General features: G+C 46.9%; 1 protein-coding gene across 4 annotated transcripts in view; it reads left to right on the top strand.

Annotated features, from left to right (window-relative positions):
* Positions 1-26,221, top strand: part of LOC138371337 (tripartite motif-containing protein 59-like) — a 395,572-nt gene that overhangs the window by 347,824 nt on the left and 21,527 nt on the right. For all 4 annotated transcript variants that reach the window (XM_069336125.1, XM_069336123.1, XM_069336126.1 and 1 more), the window contains one exon: positions 12,941-13,642. In XM_069336125.1, coding sequence (XP_069192226.1) covers positions 12,941-13,642 — 702 coding nt within the window. The remainder of the gene's footprint in view (positions 1-12,940; positions 13,643-26,221) is intronic.

Below are 26,221 nucleotides of genomic sequence, written 5' to 3'. Positions count from 1 at the left end.
AACCATCAGAGGTCTGCGGTTGTTACACGACCTACTTGCGAGCATAAGCCTTATTGCTGGTACGTCCGTGGACTTCCAGGGCACACTAGCCTGTTTTCATATAGAAGTTCCGGCCCATCCTGGTTGTGGGGGTAAGTGGGCCTGCGGGCCGCTCCAAGCAGCTGCCTGGTCTCGGGCTGGGCTTGGGGTGTAAATGAGCTCCCAGTACCCCATCCAGCAGGTATCGAGCGGGGTTTCTCCGCCGTCAGTCGCCTGGTGTGCAGGGTTCTGGGCCTGCTGGGTTTTGTCGTGTCTCCGTTGGCCCTGTCTGGGGTCTGCCTACTCCGTTCTCTGCCTTTGCAGAAGCGAGTTGCTATTTACAGGTTGCATGTTGTGGTGGTGCCTGTTGCTGCTACTGCACGTGTGCATTGGTACAGTGTTTCGCGGTGGCGTGTCCTTCTTCCTATGTCCGGTTGTGGTGTGGCGCTTTGCTGCTGTTTTGTACCTGGGGTTTGCATATGGGAGTTTGCTTGTTGTTTTTCGTGGTCTTCGGATAACTGGTTTGGCCCTCTCATGTGCGTGGGGGGTTTTCTGTCCTTGCCTGATTGTCCACCTCTGGTTGTTTTCCTGGGGTTTTTGTGCTTCTGCTCTTTCTTCCTGCCTTCTCTGCAGCAGGGGTGTTCTGCGTGTGTTCCTGGGCTTCTTGGGCGTTTTTCAGCCTGTGTCCTGTGGTGTGCTTCTTTGTCTCGGTCTATTGCAGTTGTTCGTACCCCTTGGTTCGGGTACTGTTCTGGCGGCAACCCTTCCGCCTTCTTTGGTTTCCTAGCTTGCCCTGCCGGTTGGTTTTTTGGGGTCTTGCGATGTCTCGCGTTGGACCCGTCATTTCTGAATTCCTGGCGGGCTTGCTTGCTTTGGGGAGTTTTTCTGTTCGGCAGACGTTCCATCTCCTTGTGCCGCCTGGGATTCGGTGGTCGCACGCGAGATCTTCCCGCGGCTCTGCCTTTTCCTGGGCTCGGAGGGGCCTTGTTGGGGCTGCTTATGTTCTGCCTCGCGGTCTCGCCTCTGGTTGGTGGTCGGGTGGCTTCGTGGTAGGTGTCCCACTGGCGTGCTTCTCTTGGTGGCAGTATGGGGTATTTTGGCGGTCCTTCCTTTTCCTGTCCCTTCTTAGGTGGTTACTCTTGTTAGCTTGGTTTACTCTCGGCTTGGTTTTCTGGTGGGGGTTGGGGGCCGTCGTCTTGCCACATACTGTTGCCCCTTTTCGTAATTACCTAAGTGTAGTTACAGGATGAGAGCTACGCTCGTGGTGTCCCGTCTTCCCAGCACTCTTTGTCATATAACGCTTTGAAACTACTGACGGTCTTGGCCTCCACCACCTTCTCACCTAACTTGTTCCAACCGTCTACCACTCTGTTTGTGAAAGTGAATTTTCTTATATTTCTTCGGCATCTGTGTTTAGCTAGTTTATATCTATGACCTCTTGTTCTTAAAGTTCCTGGTCTCAGGAAATCTTCCCTATCGATTTTATCAATTCCTGTTACTATTTTGTATTGTTATGATCTCAGCCTACAGGAGGAACGAGTCTCCCTCCTTGAGAGTTATTCATCAAGCCTGACCTGATTAGAAGGTCTAGCAAATATTGAGGTAATAATCCATATGTAAAATAGTTGCTTGGATATGTATAACAATTTAAGATTATGGGCAATGAAGAAGAAAACAGATAAATGACTGGCTAGGAGATGTGGACATTTTGCTGGAGGCGTGAGGCTCGCTTCCGGAGGACCTTGACCTCACTTGAGTGCCAGACATCGCAGGGGAAAGCCGCGCTACGTTTGAGCTCCCGCCAGAAGGGAACCCCTAGTGATATATCTCGAAGAGAAGAGAAGTGTGCAGACGTGCCAGCTGTGGAATTGAGCTGAGAACGTTGTGGTGTCAAGTCTTGGACGGCGAGGAGAGTTTAATAAGCTGCTCAGAGGCATTTTCGTGGGCTGTGTGGAGCGCCCTGACCAGACGCCGTCAGAGGGAAAGCGCCCTCGATCAGTTAATCTGTGGTAAGCACGATATACGCCAGTTCATAGTGATTGCTTGTAGTTGGTCGTGTGCCCAGCGACAGTAGCAATGTTTATTTATAAGTTAGACATGTTTTAATAAGGCAGAAAGCCTGAAATAGGAGAGTGAAGAGGGAGGAGCACGGAGCGACGTCCATCCCCTCTGAGCTCTGACAGACGACTGAGGGAGCCCGGCTCCTGACGGAGGAAGACCCTCCCAGCGAGTGAGGACCGCCGCCAGGCGAGGTGGAGTATGGACCCGCCCAAAACGGGGGAGTCCACTCTCACTGTATATAGAGGACAGATAGAGGTTGGAGACAAACATATTGTGTGAATATTTTTGTTTATGTGTTAAAGGGGAAACATTTTATTGGAGTGTCGATGGGTTGCAGGTTTGTCTTTGGGGAAGAAGTTGCTGAGAACTTCGAAGCCAGCCTAGATGAAGTAGTTGATGAGACTCCAAGGTAGTGGAGGAGAGGACCTCGAGCTGTGAGGAGAAGCAGTGAAGAGGAGTGTCACGTGCTTCTGTAGAGGTGGTGAAGCACCATAGTTGCTCGAGAGAACTTCATGGTGTAGCAGCCAAGAGAGCTGAGGAGGAACCTAGCAGAAGGGTGAAGCACCGTAGTTACTCAAGGAAACTTCATGATAGCAGCCTGGAGAAGCTGCAGAGGATCCTGGTAGTGAAGCCCGGAAGAACCTAAAGATATTAGGGTAGTGAACTTCCAGAGGTGGAAGGGAAGTTCTGGTGGATCACTTATAGGGAGTTGATAGTGTTTGGTTGTCATTAGCGTGCAAGACGCAGTGAGAGGTGAGTGACTGTTTGTATTCTTATGTCAAGGAGTGTTTTGTACTGAAGTTTAGAGTTACGGTCGTAGGCTGGATTACCTACAGATGTATGTGTTCCAGGACTGACAGTGATCGATTGATCATTGTTGTGTATCAATGAACATTTATACTGATATATGTTATTGCATTCAAATGCTGATTTTCTATATATATATATTATCTTGCTGATGGTGCAACAGTGAATGTAGACTTGATCAACTTGAGGTGGTTGATAGTATCAGGTGGTGAACCAGGAGATAGGATACCACTTGATAAGCTGATAATAGAGTTCTGATGGTGTTGGAGTGCAACCTGATTGTAATATTATAGAGAATAGGATTCATTATTATTATATGTGTGTATGTGCTCTGTCCAGTAAATGTATCACAATTTGCTGGTGTTTGCCCTTGTCCTAGTGAGGCTTCCCAGGAGGTAGTAAAGAAGGAGAGAGAGAAAGAACCAAGAACCACTGCTGTGGACAGGGTAGAAGGTAATACTAATAAGTCAAAAGGGGATTGAGGAGATCATATCACCTAAGGAGAGAGTGGGGAGTCACAGCGGCTCGAGTGGGTGTGTGCACGTGACAACGAGGCTAAGTGTTGGAGCTGCATCCCCTAAACATGTGACGTTGAGCCCCTCTCCAAGAGCCAGAAGTGCCAAGGGTGATCTCCTAGTGAAGTATAAGCACTCTACCGAGTTGTGGGTTGGGTTGTCCGTAGAGAAGGATCAACGACGACAACACCAACCAACCCACAGACTATAATAGTATGTAGTGATCATATCACCTCTTTTTCTTGTCTTCCTGTTTTGGCATATTTAATGCCTCTAAACTCTCTTCGTAGGTCTTGCCCTTCAGTTCTGGGAGCCACTTAGTAGCATGTCTTTGCACCTTTTCCAGTTTGTTGATGTGCTTCTTAAGATATGGGCACCACACAACCGCTGCATATTCTAGCTTTGGCCTAACAAAAGTCGTGAACAATTTCTTTAGTATATCACCATCCATGTATTTAAAAGCAATTCTGAAGTTAGAAAGTGTGGCATAGGCTCCTCGCACAATATTCTTTATGTGGTCCTCAGGTGATAGTTTTCTATCTAGAACCACCCCTAGATCTCTTTCTTTATCAGAATTCTTTAAAGATTTCTCACATAATATATAGGTTGTGTGGGGTCTATGTTCTCCTGTTCCACATTCCATAACATGGCATTTATTAACATTAAATTCCATTTGCCAAGTGGTGCTCCATATACTTATTTTGTCCAGGTCATCTTGAAGGGCATGACAATCATCTAAGTTTCTTATCCTTCCTATTATCTTAGCATCATCAGCAAACATGTTCATATAATTCTGTATACCAACTGATAGATCATTTATGTAGACAATAAACATCACTAGTGCAAGAACTGAACCCTGTGGTATTCCACTTGTGACATTTCTCCAGTCCGATACATTGCCTCTGATCACTGCCCTCATTTTTCTATCAGTCAGAAAATTTTTCATCCATGTTAGAAGCGTACCTGTCACCCCTCCAATATGTTCCAGTTTCCAGAACATCCTCTTATGTGGAACTCTGTCAAAAGCGTTTTTAAGGTCCAGATAGATGCAGTCAACTCAACCATCTCTTTCCTGTAATATCTCTGTTGCTCGATCATAGAAACTGAGTAAATTCGATACACAGGATCTTCCAGATTGAAAACCATACTGTCTGTCTGATATTATATCATTTCTCTCCAGGTGTTCTACCCATTTAGTTTTAATTATTTTTTCCAATATTTTGACTATTACACTTGTCAATGATACCGGTCTATAATTAAGGGGGGTCTTCCCTGCTTCCACTTTTGTAAATTGGAACTATGTTAGCCTTTTCCCCACACATCAGCTACAACTCCTGTAAACAGGGATGCCTGAAAAATCAGTTGAAGAGGAATGCTGAGCTCAGGTGCACATTCTCTTAGAGCCCATGGTGAAACTCCATCTGGACCAACTGCCTTGTTCTTATTTAGCTCCTTGAGCATTTTTTCCGCTTCGTCTCTAGACACCTCTATGTGCTCTATGTTGTTCTCTGGAATTCTTATTGTATCTGGTTCCCTGAAGATTTCCTTTTGTACAAACACACTTTGGAACTTTTCGTTTAATGTTTCACACATTTCCTTTTCATTTTCCGTGAATCTATTTCCCATTTTCAACCTCTGTATATCATCCTTTACCTGCAATTTGTTGTTTATGAATTTATAGAATATACCTGGTTCTGTTTTACATTTGTCTGCAATCCCTTTTTCAAAATTTCTTTCTGCCTCTCTCCTCACTGCCGTGTAGTTGTTTATCGCATCTTTGTATCGCTGGTATGTTTGGGGGTTCGACCTCTTCCTGCATTGATTCCATTTTTGTGTCTTTTGGTCTCTGGCCCTCTTGCACTTTCTGTTGAACCAATCCTGTTTCCTAGTTCTGCTTCTCTGTTTTGGTATAAATTTTTTTGTGCCTTTATCATATATTTCACAAAACTTGACATACATCTCATTCACTTCCTTGCCTAGCAACAAGTCTGTCCAATTATACCCACTAAAAAAATTTCTAAGGTTGTAATAATGTCCTCTCCTAAAGTCAGGTTTTTCAATTGCATCAACCTTCATATTTTCTTCCAGATTATAACGCATTGCATACTTTATTCCCAAAAAGACATAGTCACTTTTACCCAAGGGAGGAAGGTACTGAATGTCAAATATTTCTTCCTCCTTCCTGGTAAATATCAAATCTAGCATGGAGGGAACGTCCCCTTCCCTCATTCTTGTAGCTTGTTTAACATGTTGATACAAGAATGTTTCCAGGATGAGGTCTACAAATTTACAGGTCCAGAAATCTTCTGTTTTAGCTTCATATGCTTCCCAGTCTATGGCTTTCAAGTTGAAGTCGCCGACTATCAACAGTCGTGAACTATCGTTATCCGCTTTCGCTATGATCTCTCTCATTATTGTTATAAGACCTTCTCTTTTACTATCAATCTCCTCCTTTGACCATGTGCTGCTTAGCGTTGGACTGTATGCATTGATGATCATTAGTTTATCATCCTCATGGCAGATCTTTAGTGCTATTATGTCAACTTCTTGTGGATTGGCAGTCATTATTTCGTTCACCTTTAGGTGTTCTTTCAAAAGCACAGCAACGCCACCGCCTTTCCTAATTTTTCTGTCCCGTCTCCAAATTGAGTAGCCCCTTGGGAATATGACTTCATTTAAAATAACATCTTCAAGTTTTGTTTCCGTGAGTGCAACAATGTCTGGTGTCTGCAGCTGTATTACATCACTTAAGTCCAGTATCTTCGATCTTACTCCATCTATGTTTGTGTATGCAATCTTCAGGAACTTGTTCCCCCTCTTTTTATTTTTCACTCCCCCTCTCTCTAATGATTTTGTTCGTTTGCCTTTATGTACCACTTTACTGGTCTGCCTACCCCTATCACTTTGTAGAAAAAAGAATTGATTTCTTCTTCATTCCTGCTCTCATTTAAACGTTTTGCCTCGGCAAGGTTCAGTTTCAGCTTCTCTCTATCTTCTTTTGAAAGATCTCGTCTTAACGACCACACTTTCCCATCCTCATCACTTTGTAATTTTCTAGCATTCCTTAGTACTTCTTCCATCTGTTTGGCACTGTTTAGGGTGATCCTCAAAGGTCGATCTTTCCCTTTTGCATATCTGCCTATTCTCCTGTAGTCGCACACATTCTCTATGGTTGTAAGACCTTCCACGAGGTCAACAATTTTATCTACTACTTTTGCTTCTTCTACAGCTCTTTCTGACCTAGATGTTATCTCCTTTTCTTTACAGCCAAAAATGATCAGGGACTTCCTCCAATCAACTGTGTTTTGCACCAACTTCGGGTTAGATGCCAATTCTTTTCTCACTTCCGGCCTAATGTTTGTTTTATCTTCGTTGCTGCAGTGTTTGACTTCCTTAACTGCTTCTTCTATTTTTTCCTTCTCCTTGGCCACTTGTGCATAAGTGAGTTGCATATCTTTCTTGCACTGTTCTATTCCCTGTGTAACTTCCTCCATCTGTGCTGACAAAATCGTGCATCTTGTGGCGCTGGCAGAGCCGCTTCGGCTGGCTTTCGGTCTTGATGTTGCTTCTGCACCGTTAGTAAGCTGTCTCGTGCGTCGTTTCACCTCCGGCCTGTTTGTGCACCGCTTGCACCATCCTGGTCTCTGGTCAGCGTGCTCTGTCTTCTCGGTTTGTAGTGCCCCTTCGGTTCAGGTGTGTTTTTTCGTCGGCTCTTTTTTCCTTTTGGCATTTGCCTCTGAGGGTCGGGTCGCTGTGTTTTCTTGCTCCTTCGGTTTTAGCGTTTTGGTTGTTTGGTGGCAGCAGTCTCCATCTTTTCTGGCGCAGGGTGGGGCAACTACATTCTGGAGGGGTCCAGGGTTTGTTGGTGCTTCGTTGCCGGGGGTGTGTCGTGTTTTGTGTTCAGTGGCGGCCCTCTGCTGTTGTTTGTGTGCCACGGCGTCTGTGTCCGGAGCGCGTTTTGCATTGATCCGGTTCTGTTCTTCCCGGTTCGCGGGTGATGGTGTCCCGGGTTGTCAGTCGTGTTCTTGCGGCTAAGCTGCCTGTGTTCTTCCCTCATGCCCATGGCATTCGTGGCTTCGGTGCTCTCACTGCCGTCTGGGCGACGTGTCCTTGTGGTCTTTCGGGCATGGATTTTTGGTGTTCGTACGGGGACCTTGCTGCTCGTTGTTCTCGTGTTGTTCCCGGGACTTTTCAGGGCTGTGGTGCCTTGGGTTGGCGTTTGCTGCTGGTTGTCTCGCTTCCATGGGGGGTGCGTGGTGTCTTCCTCCCGGTTCCGTCCCTTTGACCTTCCTCTGTGGGTAGTTAGCTCTGGGGAGCCGACGGGGCTCCCACCAGAAAACCAGCGTTGAATGTAATTAAACGCCATTTTCTGGGTGAGACCCGGAGGCTCCCCGGCAACCCTCCCTCCCTCCGGTCGGTGGTTTTTCGCATGTTTTGACATCCAGCCTCAGAACTGATGGGTGGATAGCCGGCGTGGGAGGTCTGGGGCTCTCCCTTCCCCCTCCCGGGGAGGGGGGAGCTGCGCAGACAGCGGCGCGGTGACGTATGATGTCATACTAGTTTGCTTGTTTTCTGTTGAGGAGTTCTATCCACTAGTTCGGCCTTAGGTAGCAATTTTCACCAGAATAGGGGTTTGTTTTGGAATGCTTACCTTTCTGGATGCTTGACCCAGTCGATGGCAGACATAGAATGCTTCCAACCACACGGGGGTTTCTATAGGCCATTGCTCCCCTTGCCTCTGTGAGGGGGCCAGGTTCTGGCCGTGGTCCCCGGTAGGCCCTAGATCTCCATACACATGACTGATGCCAAAGTCTGACATTACAGAGCACCACTTGGTTTCCGAACCCCTTGGGGACGAGACCCGTCGGTTAACATGCAAGTTCGTATACGAGAAATAGAGGGGAAAAAATAAACTAGAAATGTAAAAAGAAATTTTTCCGAAAAATTTATGAAAAAACTCTAGGGAAAAAAATCGTCAGGTTCATGGCGTAAATGCGACCGTGTTTTGTTTGTACTCATCAATAAGTGAAGTCCTGATCCGCTTTATAAAAGTCCTTAATTGTTCCTAACTGATTATTAAGACGTCTGGCAAACATCCTCTGGATGTTTCCTGCCAGCCTGCAGGAACATCCTGCCTAAAATATACAATGATGTACTGTACATTTAAGAAACAAATCTGGGTCACAGGTCTGTGGAGTGTGGTTAGGCTTACGGAGTCAGCCGGTCCCTCCCCCACCACCGACACACCTCCCCCTCTCCCCCCACCACCGACACACCTCCCCCTCTCCCCCCACCACCGACACACCTCCCCCTCTCCCCCCACCACCGACACACCTCCCCCTCTCCCCCCACCACCGACACACCTCCCCCTCTCCCCCCACCACCGACACACCTCCCCCTCTCCCCCCACCACCGACACACCACCCCCACCCCCCACCCCAAACCCATACACACACACACACACACACACACTCTCAAAGGTCACGTGGTTCACGGTTCACTTCAACACCCATATATCGCTTCCTGCCTGCCTGCCTGCCTGCCTGCCTCCTTCCCAGCCTGCCTCCTTCCCAGCCTGCCTCCTTCCCAGCCTGCCAGCCTGCTTCCTTCCCAGCCTGCCTCCTTCCCAGCCTGCCTCCTTCCCAGCCTGCCAGCCTGCCTCCTTCCCTGCCTGCCAGCCTGCCTCCTTCCCAGCCTGCCAGCCTGCCTCCTTCCCAGCCTGCCTGCCTGCCTCCTTCCCAGCCTGCCTGCCTGCCTGCCTCCTTCCCAGCCTGCCAGCCTGCTTCCTTCCCAGCCTGCCTCCTTCCCAGCCTGCCAGCCTGCTTCCTTCCCAGCCTGCCTCCTTCCCAGCCTGCCAGCCTGCTTCCTTCCCAGCCTGCCTGCCTGCCTCCTTCCCAGCCTGCCTCCTTCCCAGCCTGCCAGCCTGCTTCCTTCCCAGCCTGCCTCCTTCCCAGCCTGCCAGCCTGCCTCCTTCCCTGCCTGCCAGCCTGCCTCCTTCCCAGCCTGCCAGCCTGCCTCCTTCCCAGCCTGCCAGCCTGCCTCCTTCCCAGCCTGCCAGCCTGCTTCCTTCCCAGCCTGCCTCCTTCCCAGCCTGCCAGCCTGCCTCCTTCCCCGCCTGCCAGTCTGCCTCCTTCCCAGCCTGCTTCCTTCCCAGCCTGCCTGCCTGCCTCCCCAGCCTGCCTGCCTGCCTCCTTCCCAGCCTGCCAGCCTGCTTCCTTTCCAGCCAGCCTGCCTCCCTCCCTGCCATCATGCTAACGGGTAGTGTGTGTTAGGCTTATCTTCGGGAATGAGCCGGTCTCACCCCCACCACCAACAAACCACCCGCCCCCTACATCCCATCTCTCAAGGTCACGCGGTTCAACCGCGTGACTACCACTCACTCCCTGCCTGCAAGCTAGCCTGCCTGCCTGCCTGCCTGCCTGTCTGCCTGCCTGTGCCTGCCTGCCTGTGCCTGCCTGTGCCTGCCAGCCTGCCTTTCCCTCCCTAATTCTCACTACTTCCATCCCTTCCTGCCTACCTCCTAGCATCTCTCCCTACCTCCCCCTCCCTCTTAGCATCTCTCCCTACCTCTTAACATCTCTCCCTACCTCCCCCCCTCTCTCACTGATTCTCCCCCCCCCCCTCATTCATACTGCCTCCCACCTAAGCTCCATCGTCCATCCACCCACCACTGACGCAATGCGTGCATTTGGAGCCAACATGGTGCACAGATGTTTCTTGATTGTGCAGATATGTAAAACAAAAGCACAGAATGAACATTCCAGCCTTATGACAATTCAAAATAATAGGAATAATAGGCCGTGAATCTGTGAAGTCACAGTGGGCAAACTGGACCATCGCCCACCCACCACCACAAGCCGGCGTGACGCTTGGCGGACCCCTTCCTACCCGAACTTTGTTCGGGTAGCATGACTCCCCAACCCCAATCGGGAAACTGGAAGTTTCGGATAACTAAAGTTCGGAAACCAAGTGGTGCTCTGTAGCATATCAGCCTGGTAAAGCTCCGGGGAGCCTCCGGGTCTCACCCAGAAAATGGCGTTTCATTACATTCAACGCTGGTTTTGTCCTGTTTTGCAGTGCACTTGGAATGGGGTTGCCAGTGTTCTATATTTGCACGAATGCCAACCTCTTGTACCTATCTAATCTTGAAAGTGTGTATTACAACATTCAATATGCAAGACCAGTTTGTCTATTCCCTTTATCTCAAACCCTACCCAGCTGCATGTTCCAGAGTATACTGTAGATGGCAACCTGGAGTTTAGTGAGTGGCTCCACTCCCTGGCTGTTCTGTGGGTCACCATCACCACCAGTGTGGAGGTGCCAGTTTTCTATTTGGTGTCCTTAGTATTTCAGTATTTAGTAAACTGTCCTCAGTATTTTACTATTTCTAATATTACAGTATATGTATATTAAAATTTATATGCTTAACCCTTATGTACAGGTACTTATCGTATGTAGAGGAGTACAAGTCACTGTTGTTGACCGTAACCTTCCCCTCAGGTCTCTGGGTTGATGTGTCCTGTTGCCACTTCTTTGTTCTTAAACCATTAATGACTGGTTGGCTGTATCCATTATCATAAGGAATTTTATGCTTACTTTCTGGCTTCCTCTGTTGACTTACTCTATTATTTATTTCTAGATTCCCATTCCCATATTTCAATATAAATTCACAGTATATTCTCACTGAGGACGGCTCTAGCCCTGGTCACCTCGTGGCTAGTGTATACACATTCAAGGGTGTTGCCTTATTTTGGCACTTTTATACATCTCCACTTTTTCACATGGCAATATTCCTACATTTCAACTTTTATGTGTCGTGTTACACTTCACTGTAACTTCACTGAATCACTGTTTTAGAATAGCTAATACAGTGGAACCTCAGTATTCGGATTTAACTGGTTCCTGAAGGAGAGACGAATGCCAAAAAGTGCGAATGCCGAATAATTTGTTCTCATATGAAATAATGTAAATTGGATTAATCAGTTCCAGACCACAAAAATAAAAATAGTTATACAATAATTAAATGAAATAAATGCTAACACACTTTACCAACACTTAGACATACGTTGATGGCATATGTGGAAGGTGGCAAGGCAGAGGAAGAGATGTTCTTTGGTAGGGGAGTCCCATACCATTATAACTTCTGGTAGTTGTGCTTCTGGGATTCTTTCTCTTTTCTGTCTTTTTCTGTTTCCCTCATTACACTCACTGGATGCTTTTCTTACAAGAAACTTGTCCAAGGATGATTAATTTTGTCAGCACTTTAACGTCTCAACTGCTCAACATGCCTGCAGGCCCTCAATGGGGGGGGGGGGCTTGCAATGCGCCTCCGGGGATCTTATATTTTTAGCGTATGATTCAAAACTCTCATGGCTACATGGGGTTCACATCAGCTTCCTAAGGGATCTTGTAAACAGACGCCATCTTTAAAAAAAATCGTGGGCAACATTCCCTGGTGTGAGAGCCTCAGTACTGTACTGAGTGAGTAACCAAGGCTGGCACACGCAGCATGAGCTCACAGCACTGCTGTTCAGCTTCTGACCACAGCAGTGCTGTGGTCAGAAGCCTCCACCCACAGGAAGCAGCCCGTGACAGCTGACTAACACCCAGGTACCTATTTTTACTGCTAGGTAACAGGGGCATAGGATGAAAGAAACTGCCCATTGTTTCTCGCCGGCGCCTGGGATCGAACCCAGGACCACAGGCTCACAAGTCCAGTGTGCTGTCCGCTCGGCCGACCGGCTCCCTTTGGTTGATGACCGGTTCCCATGACCAACCACGACCTTACGGACCCCATAGCAGCCAAAGTACAATTTCGACTTTTTGTTAACATATCCATACTCAGGGAAGGGTTTTTGACACTAAAAAAATCCAGAGAATATATTTCCTGCGCACTGGCGGGGGGGGGGGGGGAGGGTGCCGTATTTGGAAGCTGAGCAACCCAGAGGTTAAAATGTTTCTAAAGTGAGACATGGCAATGTCTTTCAACAGGTTTATAACACAGTTTGTCAGGGTGATAATTTTCAAGAAAATGTTTTCCATTTTGCACACCTTCCTTTTATTAGAGAACTATATTTAGGAATACCAAACTCTGTATCGAGAGCAGACACACGGGCACCACTTTCATATTCAGCTACGAGTTCTTTCTTCATCTGTGTCTTGATTCAAACCATTTTTTTTTTTTTGCTTGGCCCTTATCACTAACTTCATAAGTGACATGATGACTTATTTACACTAAGAATATCAAACATATCCAAAATATCCAAGAGAAAAGTGTAGTGGGTTGTGTAGTGAACAACAGCTATGGTGAAACTGAAGTATCAGGGATGCATGTTTACTTCTGAACGCTTGGCAAACGGATGAACACTGTGTCTGAATACTGTAAAGTGGGAATTGGAAGCAGTGCAAATATTGAGGTTCCTCTGTACAAGGAAATTATGTAAATATTATATAATTTTTATTGAAAAATACAGTACAGTACTGTAATATTACTTTTTGTTGCAACTACATCTAGCTTAACCAAATATTCTTTTCCACAGGATAACAAGCCAGAGGAATGTTCAGTGTGTTTTAACGATTATGGCGACAATCAGCTACGGCCTCGCACACTGCCGTGCGGCCACACATTCTGCTCCCAGTGTATTGACAATGCTATCAAGAATGGTCAGGTGACCTGCCCCAGCTGCCGGGCCCAGCACGCTGCCACAGCTGCTACTCAGTTCCCAATCAGTTATGGTATGGAGGCCCTTATCAGAAAACTAAAAGGTATTGAGGTTGTGCCAGGGGTAACAGTACCAGCAAAACCCATTAAAACTCCTGCGAGAGGAATCAGCAAGAAGTTACGCTCCCTGGTGCAGGAGCAGAAGAGCATCATCAGCAGCCTCATTACTAGCTGTGAAGAGGTACTGTCCCAGCTGGGGAAGTACCAGGGGCAGCTGGGGGACTGGAAGACTCACCACCTCCAGCTCCAGGACAGACTCTATGCTCTGGTAGAGCAGAACAAGTCAGCAATGAAGCTTTTGGAACTGGAGGATACCAGTGTGGTGAATATGACAACACAAGGAGAGGAAGGGAAGACTCAGCTGCAGGCCATGTTGGGGAGCCTCGACACAGTCAACACCCCACAGGAGGTTGACACAACCATAGACACAGCTGATGAGTGCAGCATGAAGATAGAAGATTGGCTCCAGAAGTGCCAGACGCACTTCCCAGATGTCAAGACTGTCCACACCTCAGTGAAGGTACGATTGCTGAAGGTCACATTGTTCTCACCCAACTGTGTGTAGTATTGCCTCTATATAAACACTTTTGACATAGAGACACATCAAGATGAGAGTAGACTTTATATATAGGAAACTTTCTGGGGGGAAGCCCCTTCGGCTCCACGAAGCTATCCGGACTGATATGAATGTATTAGACCCTAGCATCAGTCAAGCGAATGGAGTTCTAGGCCTAATGGGGACCACGAGCCAGAACCAAGCCTCCCCTCAGAAAGGCACGACGAGCAATGGCCTAAAGAAACCCCCGTGTGGTTGAAAGCATTCTATATCTGCCATCGACCGGGTAATGCACCCAGAAAAGTAGGCATCCCAAAACAAACCTCTATTCTGGTTAAAAGATTGCTACTGGAAGCCGAACTATTGGACAGAACTCCCCAAATGAAAAATGAGCAAACGAACATGTCACAACCTTCACCGTGCCGCCGTCTGCGCAGCAACCCCCCCTCCCCGGGAGGGAGTAGGGGAGCCCCAGACCCCCGTGCCGGCTATCCACACACCAGTTCTGTGGCTGATGTGCTTCCTGGACGGTTGTGCGACTCTGGCTCTGAATTTTCCAGTGTTGTGCCTTGTGATGTGGTCCTGTCCTGTGGTGGTGTGCGAGCCAGGAGTACTTTTACCAGTACTCGGTCTGCTTGCACCTAGGGTTACCTTCCCTAGGAAGGTAGCCCTAGAGTACTGCCTGTAAGTACTGCCCATGGAGCTTGGGGCTACCTTCCACAAATCACCTTTGGGGTCTACTGCTGCTGTAGGCTTTTGCTGCGTGATGATTACCCTCCATTGGAGTCAGCTGGGGTGCTTCATGCACCCCTCTTTGTCTCTGGGAAGGAGGTAGTTTTCGTCACTGGTTGGGATGCAAGGTATTGTGCAGCTAGTTGTCACCTACTCATAGTGGCCGGCTCTGTTCCGCCTGGGCACGTTGTGCTCCTGCGAGATTTTTTGTTTTTTTATTGTTTTTGTTTTCCTGCCTGGTGGGGGGTCTGCCCCTTGGTTTTGGTCCTCACCCAATTATATCTTGGTGGTCCTCTACTAGGTACCCGTGAGTGTACATGTCCCGGGGGTTCAGCAATTTGGAGTTTGTTTTGGTAATTTTTGGCGCTGGTTAGCAGTACTTAGTCTAGACTTCCTTTAGTGAGAATATACGACAAAGGGCCCTGGAAAACCCCATGTGGCTCAGTGGTCTGATGGAGGCGTCCCTCGAGTCCCATCTTGCTTTGTACGAGTTTTAAAGGTTGCTCTGTCTCCTTATCTCAGGGTGACATTCACTGTTTGTGCCTCCGTCATGCTGCCTGTTGGGTCGGTGACACCTTCAACCTGGAGTTCTGCGAGTTTTGTTCCTTGTTTGTACTCCAATACACCCAGTCCACTGATAATGATCTTCGGGTGCAGGCAGCTACGGCATTGCATGCGCGTTTTAGGTTGATGCAATGAGCTAGGTTGGATGCTCACCCGGAAGCCCTGAGACTGCCCCATGTTTGGTTATAGGGACCCAGATTTGGGGGTGTTAGTCGTTTCGACTTTGGTTTCGTCAGTGCCCCCTTGTCCTTCCCCTGCTGTTGTTCGTCTTGTTCCTCCCCCCTCCCCCTTGCTTCTGGCTCCGATGCGTCTGAGAGTTTCAGAGTCGGGGTAGGGTTTAGTTGGTGTTGAGACTTCTGACAGTTTCAGGGGATGCCCCTTCCTGTGTGACGATGGAGGCATTCAAGCCTGTTCCTTCAGCTGGTGCTTCTGGGATTGACCAGTGGGCCCTCTTTGTTCCAGCTTTTCCGGCGGCTTCTGCCTTTTCTTTTGAGGCAGGGGGCTTGGAGGACGGCTCAGCCCCGGGTCCTGATGTGGTGGCTCCCGGGGCGGGTGGAGGGGTTGACTTGGGAGGCTTGGGCCCATTACACCCCGCTTGGTTTTTGGTACTCTCTGGGCAGGGCTTGTTACAGGGGGTTGGGTTTTCTTATCTTCCCTCCCTGTACGAGTTTGATATGGTGTCGACCCCTCCCCAGATTCGGTTCTGTGTTTCCTTGTGTGCTTCAGTCCAGTCCTTCCGGAGGTTTTTGGCCTCTTGCATCCTGCCTCATGAGGTGCAGGAGGCTCTTATGGTGGTTCAGGTTTACCTGGGGGACAACTTTGAGCACCTCAATGCGTGCTTGTTCGCCCCTGCCCTTCCTCGGGATGGCGGCATTGTGCAGCTTCACAATGCAGGTTCTCACCCTTTTAACTGCCCTGGTTGCTGAGGATTTTTGCGCCCGTAGCCTTTTGGTGTTGGTCTTGCGGTTCTTTTTCCTTCTCGAGTGGTCTTTGAATTGACTTGAGGAGGACATGGAGGCACTTGGGACCGATCCTGGGTCTAATGGTTTTGGGTTGGTTTTGGTAGTGCGGGCATCGTCTGCCCTGTTGAAGCTGTTCGCATTGATCCTGCGGGATGTGGTGTCTGTTTTTTGTTTCTTATCTCGCATGTCGGCAGGCAGTGATCGTTCAATCCGTGGAATCAGCTTGGGCTCTGGTTCTTAGGTTTCTTTGCCTGTTTGTCCTTTGCTGTTTGCAGAGTCTGCGGTGGTGCAGTATCTTCAGGTAGCTTTTTCCGGTTGCCGTCCCATATCGAACTTGTTTGTTCTCCAGGGGGCCTGTGGGGAGGTCGTCCCAGAAGGGTTGTGCCAGGGCTTAGGGTTCCTCTTGTCATGGTAGGCCAGTGGTGCCAGTTTTGGGGATGACACAGCCTTCAGAACTGACGATGGCTGGTTAGCGTGATCGCTCTGCTCATAATGGGCTTTTCATATTGTTTCTGATGGCCTGCGGTGGTGTTGGGTGGCCTCTCCTCCTTTAGGGGGTTCAGGGCTGGTGGGTGGGTCCCTCAGGTGGGTCCCGCATGTTTCCGGTTCTGAAACGGGACTGTGCAGACCTGCAGTTCACTCTGGACTTGTTCTGTCTGAACCCTTGGGTCTCCTGCCCCTCCTTTCGGATGTCTACCCTGTCCCAGGTCTGTCTTTTCTTGGAGCCGGGCACTTGGATGGTGTCCCTTGACTCCGGGATGCATATTGGCATGTCCCAATTCATCTGGGGTTCAGGGACTGGCTTGGTTTTTTTGTGGGGCATCAGGCTTACCATTTTCATTGCCTTCCATTCGGCTCGAATCTGGCACCTTGCGTGTTCACACGCCTTACCCAGGTCGTGGTGGCCCATCTGCTTTTCTTAAGGGTTCGGGTTTTGGCCTACCTCGATGACTGGCTGGTGCTGGTGACATGTGGACTGGCTCCCAGCCAGTCCGCATGTCTGCTCGCCAGGGATTTGTTTTTTCCCAGCTCGCCTGATTCGGGTTCCTGGTGAGCTGGAGAAGTCCCATCTGGTTCGGTCTTGGCTGGGTCTTGTGTGGGACTCTCGGAGTGCTTCCTTGTCTCTTCCTCCGGAGGCCCTTTGGCAGCAGTCCCGCCTTCGCCTGTTTCTGGGGGGCTCCCGGGTCACCCGGCGGTTGCTCGAGGGTTTGTGCGGGAGTCTGAGCTTAGCAGTGATGGTCTACCCACCGGGTTGGGTTTGGCTTCGTTGGCTGTTCTGATTCCTTTGGGGTCATCCCTTTGGCCTCTCTCGCGATTGCTGGGTTTGGCCTCTGGGGGCCTTGCATCAGTTGCTGAGTCGCTGACTTCCTCTTTGGGTTTTTCGGGGGTTCACTGCCTTGCTGCCTACCCGAGCCCTCGCTCAATGTGTTCATGGACGCATTGTCTTTAGTCTGGGGGCTTTGTGACCAGTGCTCAGAGGACCAGTCAGGGGCGGTGAGGTCTTTCCTTCCTGACCCACCGCTTGGTGTGGGAGTTCGCGGCGGTGTGGCTGTCACTTCGTAGGGTTCAAGTTGCTCGCGGATTGATGGTCAGGCTCCATTTGGAGTGCTCCCCAGTGGTTCATTGCCGGGGTTCGATGTGGTCTTTGGCTCATTGGGGCTGGTCGCTTCGGTTGACTCGTCTGCTGAGTTCTCAGTGTTCGGCTCTCCTGGCAGTTCACGTTCAGGGGGGTGTCCAACGTCCTGGCGGACGGCCTGTCTTGGTTCATTCCACTGTCCACGGAATGGACAGTCGACGCTGACTCGTTCAATTGGCTCTGCCGGACATACGGGCTCCTGGAGGTGGACCTCTTTGCATCTGCATGGTTGGGGCGCCTCCCATTATATGTGGCACCCTTCCCCAACTGCAAGGCTGTCAGGGTCGACGCCTTCAGGCAGGACTGGTCAAGGTGGGGTTTCCTCTACCTCTTCACCCTGGTTCAGCTGTTACTCCAGGTCCTAACTCGCTTGGAGACTACCAAGGGAGAGTAGTCCTCTTAGCTCCTTGGTGGCCGGCCCAGCCTTGGTTTCAGGTGCTGCTTGCTCGATGTCCGAACCCCGCGGGTCTTCCCGTGGCTCTGCCGATTTCAGTAGATCGGACCGGTCCGTTACGTAGCTGGTTCTATCTTCTCCTTGAGTCTTCATGTCTGGTCTTTTTGATGTGGGTCTATCTCCGTTTGTATGGTGATCAGGTGGCTTTGTTAATGGTGTCCCACCTGCATGCTTCATCTCTGTAGCAGTATGAAGTTTCCTGGCGGTCCTTCCGTTATTTCTTATCCCTTCGTAGGTCTCTGATAGGGTTGTCCTCTTCTTCCTTTCCTTGTTGTTTTGGGACCGTCATCTTATGCAGATTACTGTATAAACCCGCTAATCCGGACTATATGGGTAGGACCCCACGCCAGATTAGCCGGTTTTCTGGATTAACATACTTTTTCACCGCGTGAGTCCAAAAGTGACCATTTCCAAAAATGTTTGTACAGACAACCACTTGGTTTGCAAACTTAAGTTATCCAAAGGCAGGCATGGAGGGAGCTGTCAAGTCAGTCAAGTCAGTCAGTCCAGTCCAGTCAGTGGAGGAGAGGTAGTGAGGGATGTGTAATTACCTAAGTGTAGTTACAGGATGAGAGCTACGCTCGTGGTGTCCCGTCTTCCCATCACTCTTTGTCATATAACGCTATGAAATTACTGACGGTTTTGGCCTCCACCACCTTCTCACCTAACTTGTTCCAACCGTCTACCACTCTGTTTACAAAAGTGAATTTTCTTATATTTCTCCGGCAGCTTTGTTTCGTTAGTTTAAATCTATGACCTCTTGTTCTTGAAGTTCCAGGTCTCGGAATTCTTCCCTATCAATTTTATTGATTCTTGTTACTATTTTGAACGTAGTGATCATATTGCCTCTTTTTCTTCTATCCTCTAGTTTTTGCATATTTAATGCCTCTAACCTTTCCTCGTAGCTCTTGTCCTTCAGTTCTGGGAGCCACTTAGTGGCATATCATTGCACCTTTTCCAGTTTGTTGATGTGCTTCTTATGATATGAGCACCATACAACCGCTGCATATTCCAGTTTTGTCTAACAAAAGTCGTGAACAATTTCTTTAGTATTTCTCCATCCATGTATTTAAAAGCAATTCTGAAATTAGTGTAGCATAGGCTTCTCGCACAATGTTCTTAATGTGGTCCTCAGGTGACAGTTTTCTATCTAGAACCACCCCTAGATCCCTTTTTTTCAGAATTCTTTAAAGATTACTCACATAATTTATAGGTTGTGTGGGGTCTATGTTCTCCAGTTCCACATTCCATAACATGGCATTTAGTCACATTAAATTCCATTTGCCAAGTGTTGCTCCATATACTTATTTTGTCCAGGTCTTCTTGAAGGGCATGACAATCATCTAGGTTTCTTATCTTCCCTATTATCTTAGCATCATCAGCGAACATGTTCATATAATTCTGTATTCCCACAGGTAGATCATTTATGTAGACAATGAACATTACCGGTGCAATAACTGAACCCTGTGGTACTCCACTCGTGACATTCCTCCAATCTGATATCTTGACTCAGTTTACGGCCCTCATTTTTCTGTCAGTTAGGAAATTTTTCATCCATGTTAGAAGCTTACCTGTCACCCTCCAATATGTTCCAGTTTCCAGAACAACCTCTTATTATGGGGAACTCTGTCGAAAGCCTTTTTTAGGTCCAGATAGATGCAATCAACCCAACCATCTCTTTCCTGTAAGATCTCTGTGGCTCGATCATAGAAACTAAGTTCGTTACACAGGATCTTCCAGATCGAAAACCATACTGTTTGTCTGATATTATATTGTTTTTCTCCAGGTATTCTACCCATTTAGCTTTAATTACTTTTTTCCCCAATATTTTGACTATTACACTTGTCAATGATACAGGTCTATAATTAAGGGGGTCTTCCCTGCTTCCACATTTGTAGATTGGAACTATGTTAGCCTTTTTCCACACATCAGCTACAACTCCTGTAAACAGGGATGCCTGAAAAGTCAGTTGAAGTGGAATGCTGAGCTCAGGTGCACATTCTCTTAGAACCCATGGTGAAACTCCATCTGGACCAACTGCTTTGTTCTTACTTAGCTCCTTGAGCATTTTTTCCACGTCGTTTCTAGGCACCTCTATGTGCTCTATGTTGTTCTCTGGAATTCTTATTGTGTCTGGTTCCCTGAAGACTTCATTTTGTACAAACACACTTTGGAATTTTTTGTTTAATGTTTCACATATTTCCTTTTCATTTTCTGTGAATCTATTTCCCATTTTCAACCTCTGAATATTATCCTTTACCTGCAATTTGTTGTTTATGAATTTATAGAATATACCTGGTTCTGTTTTACATTTGTCTGCAATCCCTTTTTCAAAACTTCTTTCTGCCTCTCTCCTCACTGCCATGTAGTTGTTTCTCGCATCTTTGTATCGCTGGTATTTTTGGGGGTTTGGCCTCTTCCTGTATTGAATCCATTTTTATGTCTTTTGGTCTCTGGCCTTCTCGCAATTTCTATTGAACCAATCCTGTTTCCTAGTTCTGCATCTCTGTTTTGGTATAAATTTTTTTGTGCCTTTATCATATACTTCACAAAACTTGACATACATCTCATTCACTTCCTTGCCTAGCAACAAGTCTGTCCAATTATACTCACTAACAAAAATTCTAAGGTCGCCATAATGTCCTCTCCTGAAGTCAGGTTTTTCAACTGCTTCAACCACCTTATTTTCTTCCAGACTATAAAGCATTGCATATTTTATTCCCAAAAAGACATGGTCATTTTTACCCAAAAATGAAGGTACTGTTTGTCAAATATTTCTTCCTCCTTCCTGGTAAATATCAAATCTAGCATGGAGGGAACGTCCCCTTCCCTCATCCTCGTAGCTTGTTTAACATGTTGATACAAGAATGTTTCCAGGATGAGGTCTACAAATCTACAGGTCCAAAAATCTTCTGTTTTAGCTTCATATGCTTCCCAGTCTATGGATTTCAAGTTGATGTCGCTGACTATCAACAGTCATGATCTATCGTTATCCGCTCTCGCTATAATCTCTCTCATTATTGTTATAAAACCTTCTCATTTACTATCTAGCTCCTCCTTTGACCATGTGCTGCTTGGCGGTGGACTATATGCATTTATGATCATTAGTTGATCATCCTCATGGCAGATCTCTAGTGCTATTATGTCAACTTCTTGTGGATTGTCAGTCATTATTTCGTTCACCTTTTGGTGTTCTTTCACTAGCACAGCAACATCACTGCCTTTCCTAATTTTTCTGTCCCGTCTCCAAATTGAGTAACCCCTTGGGAATATGACCTCATTTAAAATAACATCTTCAAGTTTTGTCTCCGTGAGTGCAACAATGTCTGGTGTCTGCAGCTGTATTACATCACTTAACTCCAGTATCTTCAATCTCACTCCATCTATGTTGGTGTATGCAATCTTCAGGAACTTGTTTCCCCTCTCCTTATTCTTCACTCCCCCTCTCTCTAATGCTTTTGTTGGTTTGCCTTTATGTACCACTTTACTGGTCTGCCTATCCCTATCACTTTGTAGAAAAAAGAATTGATTTCTTCTTCATTCCTGCTCTCATTTAAACTTTTTGCCTCGGCGAGGTTCAGTTTCAGCTTCTCTCTATCTTCTTTTGAAAGATCTCGTCTTAACGACCACACTTTCCCATCCTCATCACTTTGTAATTTTCTAGCATTATTTAGTACTTCTTCCATCTGTTTGGCACCATTTAGGGTGATCCTCAAAGGTCGATCTTTCCATTTTACATATCTGCCTATTCTCCTGTAGTCGCACACATTCTCTATGGTTGTAAGACCTTCCACGAGGCCAACAATTTTATCTACTACTTTCGCTTCTTCTACAGCTCTTTCTGACCTAGATGTTATCTTCTTTTCTTTGCAGCCAAAAATTATCAGAGAATTACTCCGATCAACTGTGTTTTGCACCAACTTCGGGTTAGATCTATCTCAAGATAGATGCCAATTTCTTTCTGACTTCCAGCCTAATATTTGTTTTATCTTGATTACTGCAGTGTTTGGCTTCCTTTACTGCTTCTTCAATTTTTTCCTTCTCCTTGGCCACTTGTGCATAGGTGAGTTGCATATCCTTCTTGCACTGTTCTATTCCCTGTGTAACTTCCTCCATCTGTGCTGACAAAAGCTGTTTCTCCTGTTGAATTTCCTTACCTAACCTATTGTAGTCATTTATGTTTAAATTTATTTTAACTTCTTTCAAAATTATTTTTAAGAGTTTATTTTCTTCTTCCATGGCTTTGCAATTTGTTTCCAATTGATTCTTATCCATGCACAAGTCTTTCACTAAACCCTCAAGACATAAAACTTTGCTATTTAACCCTCAAACCGCTAGGGGCCCAAATGGATTTCACACCCACAGGCGCAACAAAAAAAAAAAATCCAAAAAATTCTTTCGTCTGATAGAAGTGTTCATTTTTGTTCCCTGATCACGGAAAAAATAACAAAAAAATCGTGGGTGGCATATTTTAGCCGCAATAGGGTAGGGAAGTGTGGCAAAAAAGGGGCGTTGACGGAGCCTTCGCCAGACGAGGTCTACTCCGCCCGAGCTGTCTGGCGGCAGTTGCCACAAATATATTATTACCTAATTATTTCAATGACTCTGATTTGTTCTTAGTTTTTTTGCAGTAATATTATGCAATACAGTGAATTGTGATATATTTATATAATAAAATATGTGAACCATCACTGTACTCAAAATTATGGTGTGCATATTAGTGATTTAATTATTATGTTCATAAAACAATAAACAAATAGTTTTGCTGTTGTTATACTATATACACAGGTCATATATACGTATTTGCATGTTTTGTTCACCATAACGAACCACTAAGTTGGTATTGTGAGTCAAAATGCAACGAGGAGTGACCACCACACACCAGCCAGCCACTCACTGCCACTCCTTCCCTCAACAACACCTCACTTGCTCTCATTCTTCTCCCACAATACTGTTTTTGCATTTATTCACTATACACAGACGTTATATATATAAGTATTTACATGATTAGTTCACCATAACTGTACATCTAAGCTTGTATGGTGAGTAAAGGCACAAAGACGTAGCTACTCACACACTCAGCTGGTCAGCAGCTGCCCTCAAGGCCAGACACACTAATATTTCTCCTCCAACAATATTGATTGTGGTGTTATTATACTATATACACACATTATATATAAGTACCTACCCGTTTTATTCACCATACCTGTAAAAATAAACTGGTATGGTGCCCTAAGACCATAGTGGCCACCAGCACTCAACATGGTAAGTCGTGCAGACGACGCACCTCCCTCACCAAAATGGCGGCTCCCAACCTACTCCTCTCTCTGTTATCACACTCTATACACACGTTATATATAAGAATCTACATTTGTATTCACCATAGCGAACCACTAAGCTGGTATGGTGAGTGCAGTCAATAAAAGGTGACCACACACAGTCAGAAGACAACGCCACCACCCTCCCTCCCACAGCCTTACGCCTCCCTCCATGGAGCACAGCGCTAAATATCACCACAATCCTGCTATTATCAGAATCCTGGTCAGTTTTATCACTGTCAGGGGTCTTCTATAATACTATCATCGGTAAATAATAGCAGGATCATATATATTATGACATTTGTAGGCGATGCTGTGGTCAAAAGCTGAACAGCGGTGCTGTGAGCTCGTGCTGCGTGCGCCAGCCTTGGGGACTTGCTCAATACTGACGCTCTAACACCCAAGAATGTTGGCCTGGATTTTTTTTCTAGGTGGCATCTGGCAACTATCGGTCGTGGCTGTACTATAGCTGCCCCTATCCCAGGCGGGGCGTTTAAATTATAGCGCTAGACACGAAATCATATATAAATGATGTGCGCAGTTTCGGTTTTGTCACTGATATCATATATATATGATATGCGCGGTTTGAGGGTTAAATGGTCATTACTTTCTTTCAATTTACTAATTATTTCTACATGAGAGTTCACTATTGTATCTAATTTTACCAACTTGTTGTATAGACTGGGTATATCAATGCTTTCTTCATTGAATCCAGCAAAATCAAGCTCTGTTTTGTATTTCCTCTTGCAGGCGGCCATCTTGAATGTTCTTCTCTGCACTGGAAACACTAGGGCAACTTTTTCTCATCCAATTTTTCGCTTCCCTTGGCACATTCCTGTTATCTCACCTATTTTTCAAAAGCACTATACCTTTATGTTCTCTGGGACACTCACTATCATCATCCTGTACTACAATACTTAGGATTGTTGAAATATGCTGAAGCTCCTTCGATGCAAGTGTTGACCCTGGGGGTGTCACCTTTTTGAAAAGGTGTGTTATGAAGTCAGCGTGTTAATTCACTGACAAAGCACCGAACAAAGTCTCCCACCCATATTAAAATTTATATCTTAGCTTTATGCTATTAAATGTTGATTTTTGTGTTAAGTGTACAGTCTTATGATAAATTAATAATCATTAACATGTTTTATTGCTTCCTGTTTATTAATTAAACAAATACATTTTTACTTATGAATTATGGACAGTTGAACTATGTGACCAGTATAGCAGTGTGTGTATACGGCATGTGGGGGGGTGGGGGTGGGGGAGGGCTGGCTCACTCCAATAACCCTAACACACTCGACCCCGTTAGCCAGATTTGTTTCTTAAATTCTGGATGTACATGCTCATATATATTTTTGGGTACAGATTTTGTTTAATAATATTATTAGGATAATAAAAAGTTATAAAATTACTTGTTTTATGAATGGTTTATTATATTTAATGGAAATTCTCCAGGCTATTTCTGGCTGGCAATCTACTGCCACCTACAGAAGGATCTCTTGGGGAGGGAGGCAGTGAATGTGAGTGGGACAGAGGAAGTGAGCAGCAGTGAGGGTCACTCCCTCCCTTCATGACTCCCTCACTTCTCGGTGGTGGTGTACAATGAGTGTTAGGCTGTTGATTTGGCCAAATATCTGCTAGTCCGGCTTCCATGGAAATTTTCGCCAGATAGAGAGATAACTTTATCCGGCCATGATTTTTGCCAGATTAGGGCATTTTCCGGATTGGCGGATTTCGGATTAGTGGGTTTCTACAATACTGTCACCTCATATCGTGCTGCGCTGGCAGAGCCACTGCAGCTTGCGTTCGGCATTGATGTTTCTTCTGCACTGTTCCCCAAGCTGTCTCGTGTTGTTTTACCTCCAGCCTGCTTATGTGCCTCCTGAACCGTCCTGGTCGTTGGACCGGATGCTCTCTTTTCTGTCTTCTCGGTTTGTGGTGGCCCCTTTGGTTCAGGACTGTTTCTCCAAGGCTCTTTTCTTGTTGGCATTGGCCTCTGGGGGGTTTGGGTTGGGGAGCTTCATACTCTCCTCCTGCACAGGGGTTTTCTGCTCTCTTGGTCCCGGTGGTAGGTTTTTTCGGTTGCAGCCGTCTCCTTCTTTTCTGGCAAAGAATGAGACTGCTACTTTCTATAGTGGTCCTTAGGTTGTTGATGCTTTGTTGGTTCGGCCAGGGGGTGCGTCATGTGTTGTGTCCGGTTGCGGCTTTCCGCTGTTACATGCGTGCCACGGCCTCGGTGGCCGGGGACATGCTTTGGGTTGACCTGGTTTCCCAACTTCCCTTTTCCAGGGTTCGGGTCTCCCAGGTCATCCACAGGGTTATTTGGTCAAGCCAGCCTGCGGTCTATTCTTGTGCCCACGACGTTTGTAAGTTTGCTGTGTAGGCTGCCGTCTTCGGTAACATGTCTTGGCCTGACATTCGGTCATTCCTTAGTCTGGTATGTGTCGCATTGGGTCGGCAGTTGCAGCCAGTTGTCTCGACTTCAAGTTGAGGAGCGAGTGGCGACCGTCTCCTGGGTAAGTCCCTCCTTTTGTTGTCTTTGGGTAAGTAGCTCCGGGGAGCCAAAGGGGCTCCCCCAGAAAACCAGCATTTAATGTAATTAAATGCCAGAGGCTCCCTCGGCAACCTCCCTCCCTCCATCTGGTTGACAGTTTTATGCGTGTTTTGACATCCAGTCTCAGAACTGGGGCATGAATAGTCAGCGCGGGGGTCTGGGGCTCCCTCTTCCCCCTCCCAGGGAGGGGAGAGCTGCGCAGAAAATAAAAGGGTGACTGTTGTGACGTCATGCTCGATTTTCAGTTGGGGAGTTCTGTCCAATAGCCTGGCTTTTAGTAGCAATCTTTTAACCAGAATAGGGGGTTTGTTTTTGGGCATTTA

Source organism: Procambarus clarkii, chromosome 35, assembly GCF_040958095.1.
Source record: "Procambarus clarkii isolate CNS0578487 chromosome 35, FALCON_Pclarkii_2.0, whole genome shotgun sequence".
NCBI lineage: Eukaryota > Metazoa > Arthropoda > Malacostraca > Decapoda > Cambaridae > Procambarus > Procambarus clarkii.
The sequence above is the reverse complement of the archived record's forward strand: the minus strand, read 5'-3'. Positions and strand labels throughout refer to the sequence as shown.